Genomic DNA, 16,699 nt, shown 5'->3' on the forward strand with positions numbered 1-16,699 from the left:
CTTTTTACATTATTATTAGAGGTATTACTTTTGTTAAAACTTTTAATTAAATTTGTATAAATAAATAAATAATCAACAGTATGTTGGCATTCTGTTTACTCCACAATGGACTAAAGCCGTGGCACCTGTTTTAGCCTATTATAAGATCTTAATTTTGTCCAGCCAGGATACTTTGTACTTAACAAACCTGTCCCCAATGTTCCCTCTAATTTGTTTCCGCATTGAGAAAATTTCAGGTCCGCTGGTGCGCAAACTTGAACGTTGTGAATATTCTGTGCAACTTCTCGTCGCACGTTTACTGTGAACACTGAGGCTGTACCCGCATGTTCATTGTAGGCCTACATTCCATGAGACTTAAAATAAAAATAAAAAAAATAAACATGCAGGGCTTGACATTAACCTGTTTATCCACTTGTCCTTCAGACAAGGAGGTGACTGAAAATGTTGTGTTGTTTGATGGAAGAAACCACTTTACAAAATACAATTTATTTTTATTGCCATACCATTATTACAGAGAATCTGACAAATATGCTATGCTCTGCCTGTTGACTACTTAGCTCATTCAAGCCTGTCTCAAAATACAACACTGCCCCATTATGACATAAAAAAGCTCTTTACTTGACTCACTTTTCAAAGATGGCTAGAAATGTACACATTTTGTGTTCTTGTATGAAGCAACCACTCCCTCATTGCTGACTAGAAATTAGCTATAACTGGGCTAATAACTCGCTAACTAGCAAAGAATATGAACAAATGTGCACACGTGGCTACATGCAGCTCTCACTTTGATCTCAAAACAAGTGTGTCTACACGCTTATACTGTAGCCTAGACACAGTCCAGTTCAAAGTGAATTGCACAGATCCATATATGGCAATGGCTATTTGCATATAGGTCTACTGCAGCTCTGATTGGTTATGGCGCACCGATCTGTGAATGTTGCATAGTTCGTTTTTGTTCTGTATATTACACAGTAGAGTGACAAGTTGATAGTGTTAACTAAAGGGGAAAACTGTAGAAAGTTGAGTGGAGTTAATCTCGTGCTTCTCGGCGCAGGCTCATATTTATTCTGTGTGGCAGTCCGAGGGGAGCTGTCTAGCTAATTTCCAAACAAAGCGAGACAACATTGAACTGATGCATGATATCACAGCATGAAAAACAACATCTTATCTTTCAGTCTGCCCAGCAACAGGTCCGAAATAAATCCACACATTTAACTGAATCATAATCACAGCGTCTACAGTGTCATTGCTATTCTTGTTCATGATTTAATACATGCTCCATATATTTACTGGAAATCATTTAATACATCAACCACTGACACCATAATAAAGAACGTCACTTGGAGCAGCAACACAGTCTGAGAATGCCTCTCCTAAATAATGTGCTGGGCCTCGTCTCATGTTGGCTGAAGTGCTGTCTACTCCCCTCCTACACCCAATATTGGGTGAAAGAATGATGTACATATATAGGGACTGGAGGTCTGTATTTTGTTGCTATTGTTATTGTTGTTTTTCTTTCAGAGATGTTCCCCAGTGGCCTGGCAGCCTTCAAGAGGATCACTCTGAACATCGAGGAGGAGGCCGCCATGAAGGAAGACACAGGAATGCAGGACGTCTACTACACAGAGGTGTGTGTGTGTGTGTGTGTGTGTGTGTGTGTGTGTGTGTGTGTGTGTGTGTGTGTGTGTGTGTGTGTGTGTGTGTGTGTGTGTGTGTGTGTGTGTGTGTGTGTGTGTGTGTGTGTGTGTGTGTGCGCACGTTTGTGATGATATAATGACAATCTTATCTTCATACTGATATAACCACATCGTTAACGGTAGTCAGCAAAATGACGTTGCGCGAGCAGCTCCACAGATAATGCGCAATATGCAAGACTTTGCTCTCACAGTCACGCACAGTATCTGTACATGCGCACGGTTTCGTTTCACGCTCTTACAACACGGTAGTCATGGGATCAGAAGGAGAGGAGAAGTTTAGCCTCTGGCTCCAACGCTCTTAGATAGTGCGGACAGTAACCCACTATGCTGTTTACTTTGTGCATCTACTTCATATTGCTGACTCTACCTTTAATTGACTGTAAATAGAAGGCTCTGGTGGTCGATATAGCATGTTGATTCATCTCTGGTTCAACAGCTGTTGATTTTGGCTTGGCCTGACTGTATCTCCTGATCTGGTCCCAGATCTGTTTGTGCTATCTTGCCAACTCCTATGGTCATTCTAATGATTGTGTATGAGCTCATGTTTTATTATTCTCTTTCAATATTAGAACCGCCGTATTTAGCCTATTTTGTTTACCTTGCCTTCAGAAATTATTCCTATGCCTTGACTTTTTGACTTTTTGTTGTGTTACAGCCTAAATGTAAAATAGATTAAATTGAGATGTTGTATCACTGGCCTACACACAATACCCCTTAATGTCAGTGGAATTATATTTTTGGAAATGTTTACAAATTAATAAGAAATGAAAAGGTGAAATGTTTTCAGTTAGTAAGTATTCAACCCCTTTGTTATGGCAAGCGTAAATACATTCAGGAGTAAAAATGTGCTTAACAAGTCACAAGTTGCATGGACTCACTCTGTGCAATAATAGTGTTTAACATGATTTTTTAGTAGCACTCTTCATATTTTCAAGCATGGTGGTGGCTGCATCATGTTATGGGTATGCTTGTCATCGACAAGAGTTAGGGAGTTTTTAATGATAAAAATAAACTAAATAGAGCTAAGCACAGGCAAAATCCTAGAGGAAAACCTGGTTCAGTCTGCTTTCCAACAGACACTGGGAGACAAATTCACCTTTCAGCAGGACAATAACCTAAAACTCAAGGCCAAATATACACTGGAGTTGCTTACCAAGACGGCATTGAATGTTCCTGAGTGGCCTAGTTACAGTTTTGACTTAAATCGGCTTCAAAATCAATGGAAAGGGTTGAACATGTCTCTCTAGCAATGATCAACTTGACAGAGCTTGAAGAATGTTTTAAAGAATAATGTGAAAATATTATACAATCCAGGTGTGCAAAGCTCTTATAGACTTACCCAGAAATACTCACAGCTGTAATTGCTGCCATTAGTGATTCTAACATGTATTGACTCAAGGGTGTAAATACTTATGTAAATTAGATATTACTGTATTTATTTTTCAATCAATTTGCTAAAATTTCTAAAAACATGTTTTCACTTTGTCATAATGTGGTATTGTGTTTAGATTGGTAAGAATTTATGTAATCTATTTTGAATTCAGGCTGTAACACAACAAAATGTAGAATAAGTCTTTCTGAAGGCAATGTACACCAATATAGCAGGCTCTAGCTTGTAATCCGCTGATGCCTATTGATGTTGGCTTGGCCCTGGCTGTTTTCACTGACTGTGTTTCCTGGTCTGCCCTACAGGAGGTCTTAGTGGAGCGTCTAGAGCTGTGTGTAGAGGCGCTGTGGAAGGCAGAGAGATACGAGCTGATTACACACATCGCCAAGCTCATTATCCCTGTCTACGAGAAACGCCACGAGTTCCAGGTACGAGCCAAACAAACACACACAACCATACACACATAAACAAGACTGAAATGTAAATGTAATCATCAAGAACAATGTTTACGCAGTGTCTTTGTAAACTGGAAGCAGCTGTGAGAGGAGTCTATCTGGCTGAATTAGTTGTAGCAGTAGAAGTTTTTAAAATACCCAAAACCATTCTGTGATACAATGCAGTTGTCCGTGGGAAAAGGGCTACTTTGTGAATCCCACAATAAGGATTCTATTGTCAGATTGAGACAATTACATTAAAGGGCACAGACAATATTGACTACTTCCTGTTTGTCTCTGTGAAGCTTTCCACTACTCTGTCCCTTGTGTTTATACAGCATAAATAAGCTCAGCCAGTCAGTTTATGGAATAAGTCCTCAAACTAAAATACTGTCCATGAGAAGTTTACCCTAATCATGTTCCACTCGCCATCTTCTCATGCTAGGACTGTCTTCTCTTTGGCTCTGGCTTTGTTTTTTAAGTAGGGCACTACTTTTGACCAAAGCCTCTATAGGCCCTGGTCAAAAGTAGTGCACTACATAGGGAACAAGGGGCCATTTGGAATGCTGACTGTGTTGTGTCTGTTGCCAGTGGCACATTCCTTTGGCCGATTTCTGTTCTCTCTCTCGCTCTGAGGAGTGAGACACAGATTTTGTTTTAATAGGGTGGTACATAAGCCTCCTGCTGATTTACTGTAAATGTCATGCAGTGTCATAGTTCCCGAAAATATCACACACACACACACACTCATACGCACTCATACACACACAGGGTTGCAAAGGGAGGGTACATTACTGGAAACCAATGTTTCCTCTAAGCTGCGCGATTGCGCAGACAGCGCAGCTCCCCGGGGTAGTTGCACAGAGTGCAGAAGAAATATCAGCCCAGGAAGAAAGGAGTTTTCCCTGTAAGTTAACACTATCAATATTTCTCATTACTGTGGCAATTGTGATCTAATCAATGTGATATTAGCCACTTTCAATGCAACATAACAAAACAAACTTTTTGTTATGGGCAGAACGCATCGGAGTAGGATTCTATTCGCATGACTAAGCCCGTATTCTACACAGACCGGTGTGGCATAACCAATCAGAGCTGCAGTAGGCCTATATGCAAATAGATAATTGCCATATATGGATCTGTGCCATTTACTTTGAACTGGACAGTGTTTACAGCAGTGGTCATGAGTAGATGCGCTTGTTTTGAGAAAAAGCAAGAGCTGCATGTAAGCAAGAGCTGCATGTAGCCACGTGTGCACATTTTGTTCATGTCCTTTGCTAGTTAGTGAGTTATTAGCTCTGTTATAGATCATTTGTAGTCGGTAATAGGGGAATGACTGCTTCCTACGAGCATAAAACGTGGGTACAGCCTCAGTGTTCACAGTAAACGCGACATTCAAGTTTGCTCTCAGCAGACCTGACATTTGCTCAGTGCTGTAAAGAATTAGATGGAATATTGCTGTAAACTTTCAAAGTTTACCAGTAAATTACACAAATATTGGTATCTTTCAAGGATTTTATGTAATCTAATTATTGTTATAATTTTTTTTTTTCGTGGTATCCAAATCGCTAGTAATTACTATCTTGTCTCATCGCTACAACTCCCGTACGGGCTCGGGAGAGACGAAGGTCGAAAGCCATGCGTCCTCCGAAGCACAAACCAACCAAGCCGCACTGCTTCTTAACACAGCGAGCCTCCAACCCGGAAGCCAGCCGCACCAATGTGTCGGAGGAAACACCGTGTACCTGGCCCCCTTGGTTAGCGCGCACTGCGACCGGCCCGCCACAGGAGTTGCTGGAGCGCGATGAGACAAGGATATCCCTACCGGTCAAACCCTCCCTAACCCGGACGACGCTATGCCAATTGTGCGTCGCCCCACGGACCTCCCGGTCGCGGCCGGCTGCGACAGAGCCTGGGCGCGAACCCAGAGACTCTGATGGCGCAGCTAGACCACTGCGCCACCCGGGAGGCCCCATGTAATCTATTTTAATACATTTATTGACCGTTTTGGGTACTTCAGGTAGCCTAGTGGTTAGTGTTAGGGCACTCTGTTCACAATGTTGATATCAGCAAACCACTTGCCCACACGACGCCATACACGGGCGGGGTCTGTGGTTGTGAGGCCGGTTGGACGTACTGCCAAATTCTCTAAAACGACGTTGGGGAAATGAACATTAAATTATCTGGCAACAGCTCTGGTGGACATTCCTGCTGTCAGCATGCCAATGGCACACTCCATCAAAATGAGAAATGCTCACTAACAGGGATGTAATCAAATTTGAGCACAACATTTGAGAGAAATAAGGATTTTGTGCATATGGAAAATTTCAGGGATCTTTTATTTCAGCTCATGAAATATGGGACCAACACTTTATATATTTATTTATTGTGTTTAAATTATTATTCAGTGTATATGAAATAATACAAAATTGAATGACAAAGCTGTAAAATATTATCCTAAATATAAACCATCGACTTAGTGAATACCTTTGGTGTTTAATATCCGTGTTTAATATCAGGGAAATATATTTAAATTTTTCTTAAATCCTTATTTATTTATTTACTATGTCCAAATGTATTTGTTGTCAATGTTTCAGCGCCAAACTGGTGGCAGTTGTGAAAACTCAATAGTTGCAGAGTTAATTTAAAATAATGCCATTGTTGATGAATGCTTTTTTTTAAATTAATTATGCTATTTTCTCTTGAACCATATGGTCTATCTACTAGAAAGTCATGGACAACATGGACACAGATATAAAAAAATTATAAAAAATATATATGAATAAATGTTTTAAAAGTTATTCAGGTATAAATGACCAAAGTGACGATATATATTTTATGTTAATTACAGGAGATTCCAGTAACTTAAGTAAATTACCGGTAACTTTTCAACCGTACACGCACACACATACATACACTCAACAATGACGTGCACACTAATGAGTAAGTACACCCAAACACACATACAAACACACACACACACACTAATACCCAGTTCTGTGTATGTTTCCTTCAGAAACTGAGCCGTCTGTATGACACGCTGCACAGAGCCTACAATAAGATCCTGGAGGTGATGCATACAGGCCGGAGACTACTGGGGACCTACTTCAGAGTGGCCTTCTACGGGCAGGTGGGTTCGGCATACGGACAAAAGATGAAAGACACAAGTTCACCTTGTGTTTACCTCCCTTTCTCTTTTTACAGCTGCGAAACACACTTATTCTGGTTCAGACAGAGAGAACACTGGGGATGAACTGTAGTCGTTGGCTCCTTTCCGATATCCACACTAGCATACCACTTCTAAGTAAACAATGGATTGGGCATTAACCGGTATGCTAGTGTGGACATCGGATTATAAGCAAATCATTGTTTAGTATGCTGGCTCAACCAATGGTTCTTCTCTGTCAGGGATGGAGTGCCCAATTACTTGGGGAACTCGTCACAGTAAAAAGAGACCATGTGTTTTTGTTGTATGTTTTTTAGGTGTTATCTTCCTCTCTCTCTTCTAGTTTTTGGGGGAGAAAAGAAACTATTTCTATCAATTACGGAAGAAATAACAACAATAGTGCTGGTCTGTCATGTTGTTGGTATTTGAGGTATCATTGAGGTACCTGTGGTCATCTTTTAACCATATCTGATATCAGTCCATATCCAGTGCATGTGAACCCTAAAATGTGGTGTTCTCTCTTGGTAACTTCCCTACCTGACAGATGGAGATTAGATGAAGGTGGAATTACACCAATCCCTTAGAGGCTAGTGGCCTCTGAGGAGGATGGTTGTGACAGGGCTTAAACGGCGGGGAAAAAACACCTAGAAGTCTTAGATTAGGGTTTCACTTCTCTTTTCAGATATATAAGGGATGATGTGTATCTGAGTCTATATGTGATGTTTTGTATTTTGAGTTGTTTGGCGATTCCTAAAGCCCAATGAGTGTCTCAGGTACTTTACAGTAGCACAAAAAGGACAACCTTGTTTCAAATAGATGGATGTTAGAAAATTATGAATTTGTGTTTAATTGTAATGTTTTCTGATGCTGTATAGTACATTAAAAAAAAGCCAATAAAGATATTGTTAAAAATGTATATATTATACATTTTGAGAAAAGCACAGCTGTAAAGCCATATTACAACATATTCCAGGAAATATCACTCACAGCATCATACATTTGTTACATAATGCATTGCTTGCTGTTTGGGGTTTTAGGCTGGGTTTCTGTACAGCACTTTGTGACATCAGCTGATGAAAGAAGGGCTTTATAAATACATTTGACTTGATTTGTATTTATTGCACATTTGAGAGACTAGTTGAATTATGACTGAATATTTTCCTCCTGAGTAGGCTGCAGCTGTTGTTGTTTTCCCTGCTTAGTAATGCAACATAGCCAGCATGAACACCCCACCGCCTCCAATGGCTACTTTGTGTTGTTGACAGGGCTACTTCGAGGAGGAGGACGGTAAGGAGTATGTGTACAAGGAGCCCAAACTCACTGGCCTATCAGAGATCTCTCAGCGCCTTCTAGGGCTCTACGGGGACAAGTTTGGAACGGAAAGCGTCAAGATCATCCAAGACTCCAACAAGGTAGTAACTGAGTCAAGTAAATTGAGTCAAGTAAATAGTGTCCCAAATGGCACCATATTCCCTATTTAGTACACTACTTTTGACCAGAGTCCTATGGGCCCTGGTCAAAAGTAGTCTACTATATAGGGCATAGGCTGCCATTTGGGACACTACCTACAGGTTCCTAAAAGGGGTAAATAGTGCAAACAAATAGTTTGCTTCCTTTATTGGAGTTGGAAACACCCTGCAGTCGGTTCTATCTAACAAGCCCAACCATACCAATCTCCAACAGGTCAACCCCAAAGACCTAGACACCAAGTTCGCCTACATCCAGGTCACCTTCGTCAAGCCTTACTTTGACGAGAAGGACTGTCCAGAGAAGAAGACGGACTTTGAGAAGTGCCACAACATCAACCGCTTTGTGTTCGAAACGCCGTACACGCTGACGGGGAAAAAACATGGTGGGGTGGAGGAGCAATGCAAGAGGAGGAGCATACTCACAAGTTAGTTAGCTTCACAACCTCTTTTTACAGCCTCTTTAAAACCATTTTAAAGAATGAGTTAGCTTTGAAACTTCATTACAACCGACATAGTTAAAACCAGTTAGCTTAAAAACTACTTAACCTCTTTTACAACAAAGAAAACGCTTACAAATAGTTAGTTAGCTTTACAACCTCTTCAAATAAAATGTTATTTGTCTATGTATATGGGGCAGCAGCCTCTAAGGTGCAGGGTTACGTAACCGGGTGGAAGCCACCTAGTAAAACCATTATTAACACACCTACAAAAACCTTATTTCAACAAGTTTGTTTGCTTTACAACATTTTTACGACCTCTCTATGACCAAAACCTCCATATTTGAACCTTGTTTAGACAAACAGAATACCACTGTTTGTGTGTTGCACTGGAGACAAAGAAGTATACAAGCTTTTTAATTAAAACCTTCATCCACTGTGCACACAGCTTGTTTAATTTCTTATTAGATGAGCTACACTAACATCTAAACTATTTGAGAATTACTGCAAGTTCAGAAACCCACTGACTTCATACCACAACTTTTTAAAGCACTAGGCTAGAGACAAGAAATGATGGTGACATCGGTTCCACATTACCCTTAAAGGAAAACTCCACTCAAAAACTATATTTTGATATTTTTTTCATTAGTCCATAGTTTCTTTTGTCCATTTTGCATCATCATGATGATGTGGCCGGTGACACTTTGTTTGCTTCTTGAAAGTTTTGGGGTTTTTTTTACCCCTTTTTCTCCCCAATTTCATGGTATCCAATTGGTAGTTACATTCTTGTCCCATCGCTGCAACTCCCGTACAGACTCAGGAGAGGCGAAGGTCAAGAGCCGTGCGTCCTCCGAAACACAACCCAGCCAAGCCCCACTGCTTCTTGACACAGTGCCCGCTTAACCCGGAAGCCAGCCGAACTAATGTGTCGGAGGAAACACAGTGCACCTGGCAACTGTGTCAGCGTGCACTGCGCCTGGCCCGCCACAGGAGTTGCTAGTGTGCGATGGGACAAGAACATCCCTGCCGGCCAAACCCTCCCCTAACCCGGACGACGCTGGACCAATTGTGTGCCGCCCCATGGGTCTCCCGGTCGCGGCCGGCTGCGACAGCGCCTGGACTCGATATCTTGAAAACTTGACTGCTGTGATGCAAAACATTTTGGGACTGTATCAACAGAGGACTAATGAATAAAATACCAAAGTAGAGTTTTTCAGTGGCTTTTTCCTTTAACAGTAGTAAACATCATTCCTTAGAATTGACAGAGAACGTTTACAGCTAACCACTGGCTAATTCCGCTTATGAGGGTACCAGCATTACAATACATTTGATAACTGAAGCGCTATAGGGCCATTTAAATGGCTTATATCCACTGCAATTGTTTTATCACATGATGATATAGACATTTTGATTGACCATTGTCATTAGCCATTTCATGATTACCCCACTGTCATAACTGACATTAAACAACAGCTGGCCTGCCTGTCTCAAATATCTGTCAACATTTCAACCCACAGACCTGACACACAGGATGTTACAAATAGACCAAATGCAGTAAAAGCATTATCATGTGTGGTTTGTTTGTTTAGTGATGTTGACTCAATGTTGTTGTGTTAAAATTGTGGTACAAGATGACCTGTTTGTATATTTGACCCAGGGCTGCCAGTTAGTAGACTCTAGCTTCCTAAAAGTGTGAGAGTTTCTCAGAAAACCAAGAGAAGGTGAAAGTTGTGTGAAAAATGACTCCAGAATAAAGAAGATACCTGGGAACTGAGCTATTTGCTCCCCTCCGAGCTGCCAACACAATCCCATACAAGGAGAATAAAGGAAACACTAATGGGAAACATAACCCAGTGTTATCATAATGAATTAACTTTATCGTGTGTTTATATGAGAACTGACTGTGTGTGGTGAGTCTCCTGGGCAGCGACCAACACGCTGCCCTTTGCGAAGAATAAATCTGTTTGTGCTCTTGCCAACGCCATTGCCGTCGTTTTCAAGCCAAGTTCTTAAGAGAGCAGGAACAGACTGGCCCCCAGGCTAGAGAAATGATCTAAACATTTGCGATAATAGGTTATGTTATAAAGGGTGCGAATATGCTGAATGATGTGTATTTCTCCTGTCCAGCGGCCAACACGGTTCCGTACGTGAAGAAGCGTGTGGAGGTGTTGGGGGAGAAGCAGGTAGAGCTGAAGCCTGTGGACGTGGCCATCGACGAGATGCAGGCGCGCACCGCCGAGCTGACCAAACTCTGCTCCTCCCAGGAGGTGGACATGATCCAGCTGCAGCTCAAACTGCAGGGCTGTGTCTCTGTACAGGTAGACGAGACCTTACTGTAGCCACATCACTGTTCGTTTAGTATTTCATTAGGATCCCCATTAGCTGCTGCCAAGGCAGCCGCTACACTCCTTGGGGTCCAAAGAGGAAGCAGCTAGTGCATGCAGGGAACACCACATACTAGCATCAAACCTTAACACTACAGCTTAACACCACAGCAAACTGCAGGGCTGTGTCCCTGAACACGTAGGTGTTATTTCTAACCGCTATCAGATCATTGCGCATTCATGCAGGTAGTCATGTTTTCATGCCAGAACTTGTCAGAACTTCATGCCAGAACTTGATTTTAGGGTTTGGTCCTCTCTTGTGTTACTCCGTTCATTGTGTGTATGTTGGTCACGCTAGTCCAGGGCTGCCCAACCCTGCTCCTGGAGAGCTGCCGTCCTGCAGGTTTTCTCTCCAATCCTAAACTAGCACACCTGATTCTAATAATTAGCTGGTTGATAAGTTGAATGAGGTTAGTTACAACTGGGGTTGGATTGAAAACCTACAGGATGGTAGCTCTCCAGGAACAGGGTCGGGGTTAAAACCTACAGGAGGGTAGCTCTGCAGAAACAGGGTCGGGGTTAAAACCTACAGGAGGGTAGCTCTGCAGGAACAGGGTCGGGGTTAAAACCTACAGGAGGGTAGCTCTGCAGGAACAGGGTCGGGGTTAAAACCTACAGGAGGGTAGCTCCCCAGGAACAGGGCCGGGGTTTAAACCTACAGGAGGGTAGCTCTGCAGGAACAGGGTCGGGGTTAAAACCTACAGGAGGGTAGCTCTGCAGGAACAGGGTCGGGGTTAAAACCTACAGGAGGGTAGCTCTGCAGGAACAGGGTCGGGGTTAAAACCTACAGGAGGGTAGCTCTCCAGGAACAGGGTCGGGGTTAAAACCTACAGGAGGGTAGCTCTGCAGGAACAGGGTCGGGGTTAAAACCTACAGGAGGGTAGCTCCCCAGGAACAGGGCCGGGGTTTAAACCTACAGGAGGGTAGCTCTGCAGGAACAGGGTCGGGGTTAAAACCTACAGGAGGGTAGCTCCCCAGGAACAGGGTCAGGGTTTAAACCTACAGGAGGGTAGCCAATGATGTTATCGTTGTGCTACGTGTTGATCTAGACGCCATTGGCAGCATAGTGGTCACCCAGCACTACCTGAGAGGGAAGCTGAATACCCAAGATATTCATTACTCTTAAAGATTGTTACTCATTCCCTTGTCTTGTGTGCCACAGGTTAACGCTGGTCCTATGGCGTACGCCAGAGCCTTTCTGGACGACTCCAAAACCAGCAAGTGCAACAATAAGAAAGCCATGGAGCTCAAGGAGATATTCAGGTATGTGTAGACTACCCAACCGACAACGCACTACCTTGCCAAGATATCAGCTACTCCGCAAAGCTCACACTCAACAAGTTGTGGAGCAAATCATTGAATATGTCATCCCCTTAATGGATAACTAGTATTGATATTTGATGAAGTATGACTTGCTGAACACCACCCTCTGTCCCCATGTAACTGTGTGTGTGTGTGTGTGTGTGTGTGTGTGTGTGTGTGTGTGTGTGTGTGTGTGTGTGTGTGTGTGTGTGTGTGTGTGTGTGTGTGTGTGTGTGTGTGTGTGTGTGTGTGTGTGTGTGTGTGTGTGTGTGTGTGTGTGTGTGTGTGTGTCTGTACTGTCTACACAGGAGGTTTGTGGAAGCCTGCAGCATGGCGCTGGACATCAACGAGCGTCTGATCAAGGAGGACCAGTTTGAGTACCACGAGGGCCTGAAGGGCAACTTCAAAGACATGGTGAAGGAGCTGTCAGACATCATCCATGAACAGGTGACATGGGGGGAGGGGAGGAGCTGTCAGACATCATCCATGAACAGGTGACATGGGGGGAGGGGGAGGAGCTGTTGGACATCATCCATGAACAGGTGACATGGGGGGAGGGGGAGGAGCTGTCAGACATCATCCATGAACAGGTGACATGGGGGGAGGGGGAGGAGCTGTTGGACATCATCCATGAACAGGTGACATGGGGGGAGGGGAGGAGCTGTCAGACATCATCCATGAACAGGTGACATGGGGGGGAGGGGGAGGAGCTGTTGGACATCAACCATGAACAGGTGACATGGGGGGAGGGGAGGAGCTGTCAGACATCATCCATGAACAGGTGACATGGGGGGAGGGGGAGGAGCTGTTGGACATCATCCATGAACAGGTGACATGGGGGGAGGGGAGGAGCTGTCAGACATCATCCATGAACAGGTGACATGGGGGGAGGGGGAGGAGCTGTCGGACATCATCCATGAACAGGTGACATGGGGGGAGGGGAGGAGCTGTCAGACATCATCCATGAACAGGTGACATTGGGGAGGGGGAGGAGCTGCCAGACATCCATGAACAGGTGACATGGGGGGAGGGGGAGGAGCTGCCAGACATCCATGAACAGGTGACATGGGGGACTCCCCATAATCATAGCCCCTGTCAGCCTTACAAACACATACAGATGCACATAAGATGACAAACAGAAATTCTTTATTTTGGGCTCTGGCTCTCATAATATTCCTGACCACACTCCTAGGCTCTCATCCCTCTATTTCTCTCAAGCAAATACCAGAAAACCCTTTGTCATTTAGCAGACACTCTTACCCAGAGCAATTTACAAGAGAAATTAGGGTTAAGTGCCTTGCTCAAGGGAACATCGACAGATTTTTGTAACCTAGACTGCTCAGGGGACCAGCAACCTGTCGGTTACAGGCCCAACGCTCTTAACCGCTAGACTACCTGCCGCAATAATGGTCCTCTTTGACCAAGGTCATATCTCATGACCTGAATCTATTTTTCTCTCACATCTCTTTCTCCTGACTGTATTTTGGTAGCAAATTAAAAGTGTTTTTGTGTCTTAATGTTTTCTTGACTTTTCTGTCCATAGCACTAACTTGTCCCTTTCTTCTTTCTATGCTGCCCCTTACTGCGCCTTAGATTTAAGAAATGCCAGGTAATGTGACACCCTCTGTGGAGTTATGTTGCATTTTTATTTTTACTTGGAACATACACTGGTCATCAACTCCTTAACCTCCCTTTACTCAGTCAGTGAGTAAAGCTGTTTGTGGGTTGATATTCACTGGGTGTACAAAACATTAGGAACACCTACTCTTTCCATGACATAGACTGACCAGGTGAATCCAGGTGAAAGCTATGATCCCTTATTGATGTCTCTTGTTAAATCCACTTCAATAAGTGTAGATGATGGAGAGGAGGCCAGATACAGAAGGATTTTTAAGCCTTGAGACAGTTTAGACATGGATTGGTTTTTGACGCTCAACAGTTTCCTGTTTGTATCAAGAATGGTCCACCACCCAAAGAACATCCAGCCAACTTGACAGAACTGTGGGAAGCATTGAAGTCAACATGTACCAGCATCCCTGTGGAATGCTTTCGACACCATGTAGGGAAAAGGGGGGTGCAACTCAATATTAGGAAGGTGTTCTTAATGTTTTGTACACTCAGTGTATGTGGCAACGGTGTGTCTGTCTGGGTGTGTCCGCATCAAACCTCCAATCACTCCAGGTGGCTTTACAAACGCTCAATGTATTTGAACGCAGGTCTGTGTCCCCATGCTGTTCTGGCAAGACGCCCTGGGCTCCATTTTGACAGCAATAACGTGTGGATTTGTCATTTCTTTTCAAAAACTCCATTATATGCGTGTATCCCTGTGACGCATGTATTGCTATCACATGACTGGTTGACCAATGATGGAAATGATGTATGATGTTTTATCTGACTCTGTCATCCTAGATCTTCCAGGAGGATATGATGCGTTCACTGCTCCAGAACTCCTTACACGTATTCCGTGCCATCAGTGGGACGTCTACAGACCTGGGCTAAAGTGACCGTAACACAGAGTAGAGCTACCCCCCCCCCCCCCCCACACACACACACACACACACACACACACACACACACCCTCTGCTAGTTGGATGCAAACTGGACTTGTCGACTCCCTCGCTCCACACCACAAACTGGAAACCTGTTTATAATGTACTTTGGGATTAGCACAGTTCAGTATGACTTGTCATATTGGCCTTGCTATTCCCATTTGCCTTCTCAAACTTCCTGAATAGTGTTACGTAACTGAGCTCACCAAGATGTCTGATACGACAGCCGAGGTATTCTGATATCTTGGCCCATCTGTGTGCTAGCAGTATTTGGAGAATGTATTATGTACTACCGATATTACGAGATTTATCAAATGTCAGGTCTTGCTGTTGAGTCATGTATTAGGTGACATTGCACTTTTTTCTCTTCAACTACAAGATTCTTGAATGACTTGTATTCTTTAAAGGCGAGGGGGAGATGTTATTTTGTAATGTTTTATTTGTTTAAATTCTGGACTGTTGCAACTCAAAGCTCTATGCAGATTGACTTAACCTCTCCAATCAAAGGCAGTGTTGACCATTCAAATAGAAATGGTTTCTATGGTGTTAACACTTTACACTGCAGATATTAGCCTACCTACCTTCTAAAGAGATAAGTCACGTATGGTATGTGCATCATCTGGGTGTGTTCAGTAGGGATGGAACGTTTTGAAACAGGGCGGTACTACTACCTGAATTTGTCCAATAAAAACACGGATTATTGTGTTACGTTGCAAACCATTTGGCTACGGTGTGCCCTGCTGAACACGACCCAGGTAAAGGCTGCCTTTTGTCCATAATCAATGCAAAGCTGTTATTTGCCTTGCACACTTCATTAAATGGTTGCTTCAGAGAGCAAATGCATTACACTTAAGTGCTGGGAGTCTATTCTGCAATGGTCTAAGGTGGCTTATATTGCTGATGTTTAAGGAACAAACAAACAGTAACCCATCGGTTGTCTGTATTAGTCTATAAGAAAGATGTACAGTAAGGTTTAATGCAGTATACTCTATGATGTCAAATTGTCCGTCACTCTGTAATAACCCAATGCTCAGACAGTTTCTTCAGTTGTTGAACTTTATGTTCTGACATGGGGTGTGTTCTTTGACATTAAGTCAATGATGATTGATTAGCCTGGTCCCAGATCTGTTGGTGCTGTCTTGCCAACTCATAGGCTGCGTTTACACAGGCAGTGTAATTATTATCTGATTGGTCAAAAGACCAATTTTTGTGGGACCAGGCTGTTGATTTTGATTGATGTCTCTATCACAGGGGTATTCAAATCTTACCTTACAAGGTCCGGAGTACTACTGGTTTTCTGTTCTACCTGATCATTCATTGCACCCACCTGGTATCCCAGGTCTAAATCAATCCCTGATTAGAGGGGAACAATGGGGAAAAAGCAGTGGAACTGACTTTGAGGTTCAGATTTGAATTTGAGGGATCTATCAGCTGGCTGGACCTATTGATCTACTAGTCCCTACATATCTCCTCAGAAAAGTCTCCTGTCCTATTTCAAGTAATAATACAACTCCAACACATGCTGATTGTACAGTATTTCACAAGTGCTACACTGAAATGAGCAGATAGATGATAATAATATGCAGATGTATATAATATGTTTTGCTGTAAAAGAAGAAAGGTGCGTGCGTGTAGCTACATATTTATGTTTGTGCTGTTTCTGGACCAATGGTTGCATTGGTTTGAGAATAGTCTTATTTCTCTGATTGTGTCTGATTTTGATTTGCCATTGTAATTACACGGTATCTAAGTGCAGATGCTTGTTCAACATATCTTTGTTAAGCCATTTTTTCAATAAAAATGTTTTTGCTAAAAAGTTTGTTGTATTAACTTTATTCATTTAGTTATTATTCACTTTATTATTATGATGTTCA

General features: G+C 42.9%; 1 protein-coding gene across 7 annotated transcripts in view; it reads left to right on the forward strand.

Moving 5' to 3' along the window:
• LOC129865677 (dedicator of cytokinesis protein 11-like) overlaps positions 1-16,641 on the forward strand; it is a 118,041-nt gene extending 101,400 nt beyond the window's left edge. For 6 of the 7 annotated variants that reach the window (XM_055938626.1, XM_055938627.1, XM_055938628.1 and 3 more), the window contains 9 exons: positions 1,522-1,628; positions 3,390-3,512; positions 6,535-6,648; positions 7,950-8,096; positions 8,368-8,578; positions 10,718-10,908; positions 12,137-12,237; positions 12,585-12,723; positions 14,686-16,641. In XM_055938626.1, coding sequence (XP_055794601.1) covers positions 1,522-1,628; positions 3,390-3,512; positions 6,535-6,648; positions 7,950-8,096; positions 8,368-8,578; positions 10,718-10,908; positions 12,137-12,237; positions 12,585-12,723; positions 14,686-14,775 — 1,223 coding nt within the window. In that variant the 3' untranslated portion in view covers positions 14,776-16,641. Of the gene's footprint in view, positions 1-1,521; positions 1,629-3,389; positions 3,513-6,534; positions 6,649-7,949; positions 8,097-8,367; positions 8,579-10,717; positions 10,909-12,136; positions 12,238-12,584; positions 12,724-13,869; positions 13,886-14,685 lie in introns of all 7 variants that reach the window. The other variant, XM_055938630.1, reaches the window with a different exon arrangement.
• The last annotated feature ends 58 nt before the right edge of the window (positions 16,642-16,699 follow it).

The sequence above is a fragment of the Salvelinus fontinalis genome, chromosome 11, assembly GCF_029448725.1.
Source record: "Salvelinus fontinalis isolate EN_2023a chromosome 11, ASM2944872v1, whole genome shotgun sequence".
Classification (NCBI taxonomy): Eukaryota; Metazoa; Chordata; class Actinopteri; order Salmoniformes; family Salmonidae; genus Salvelinus; species Salvelinus fontinalis.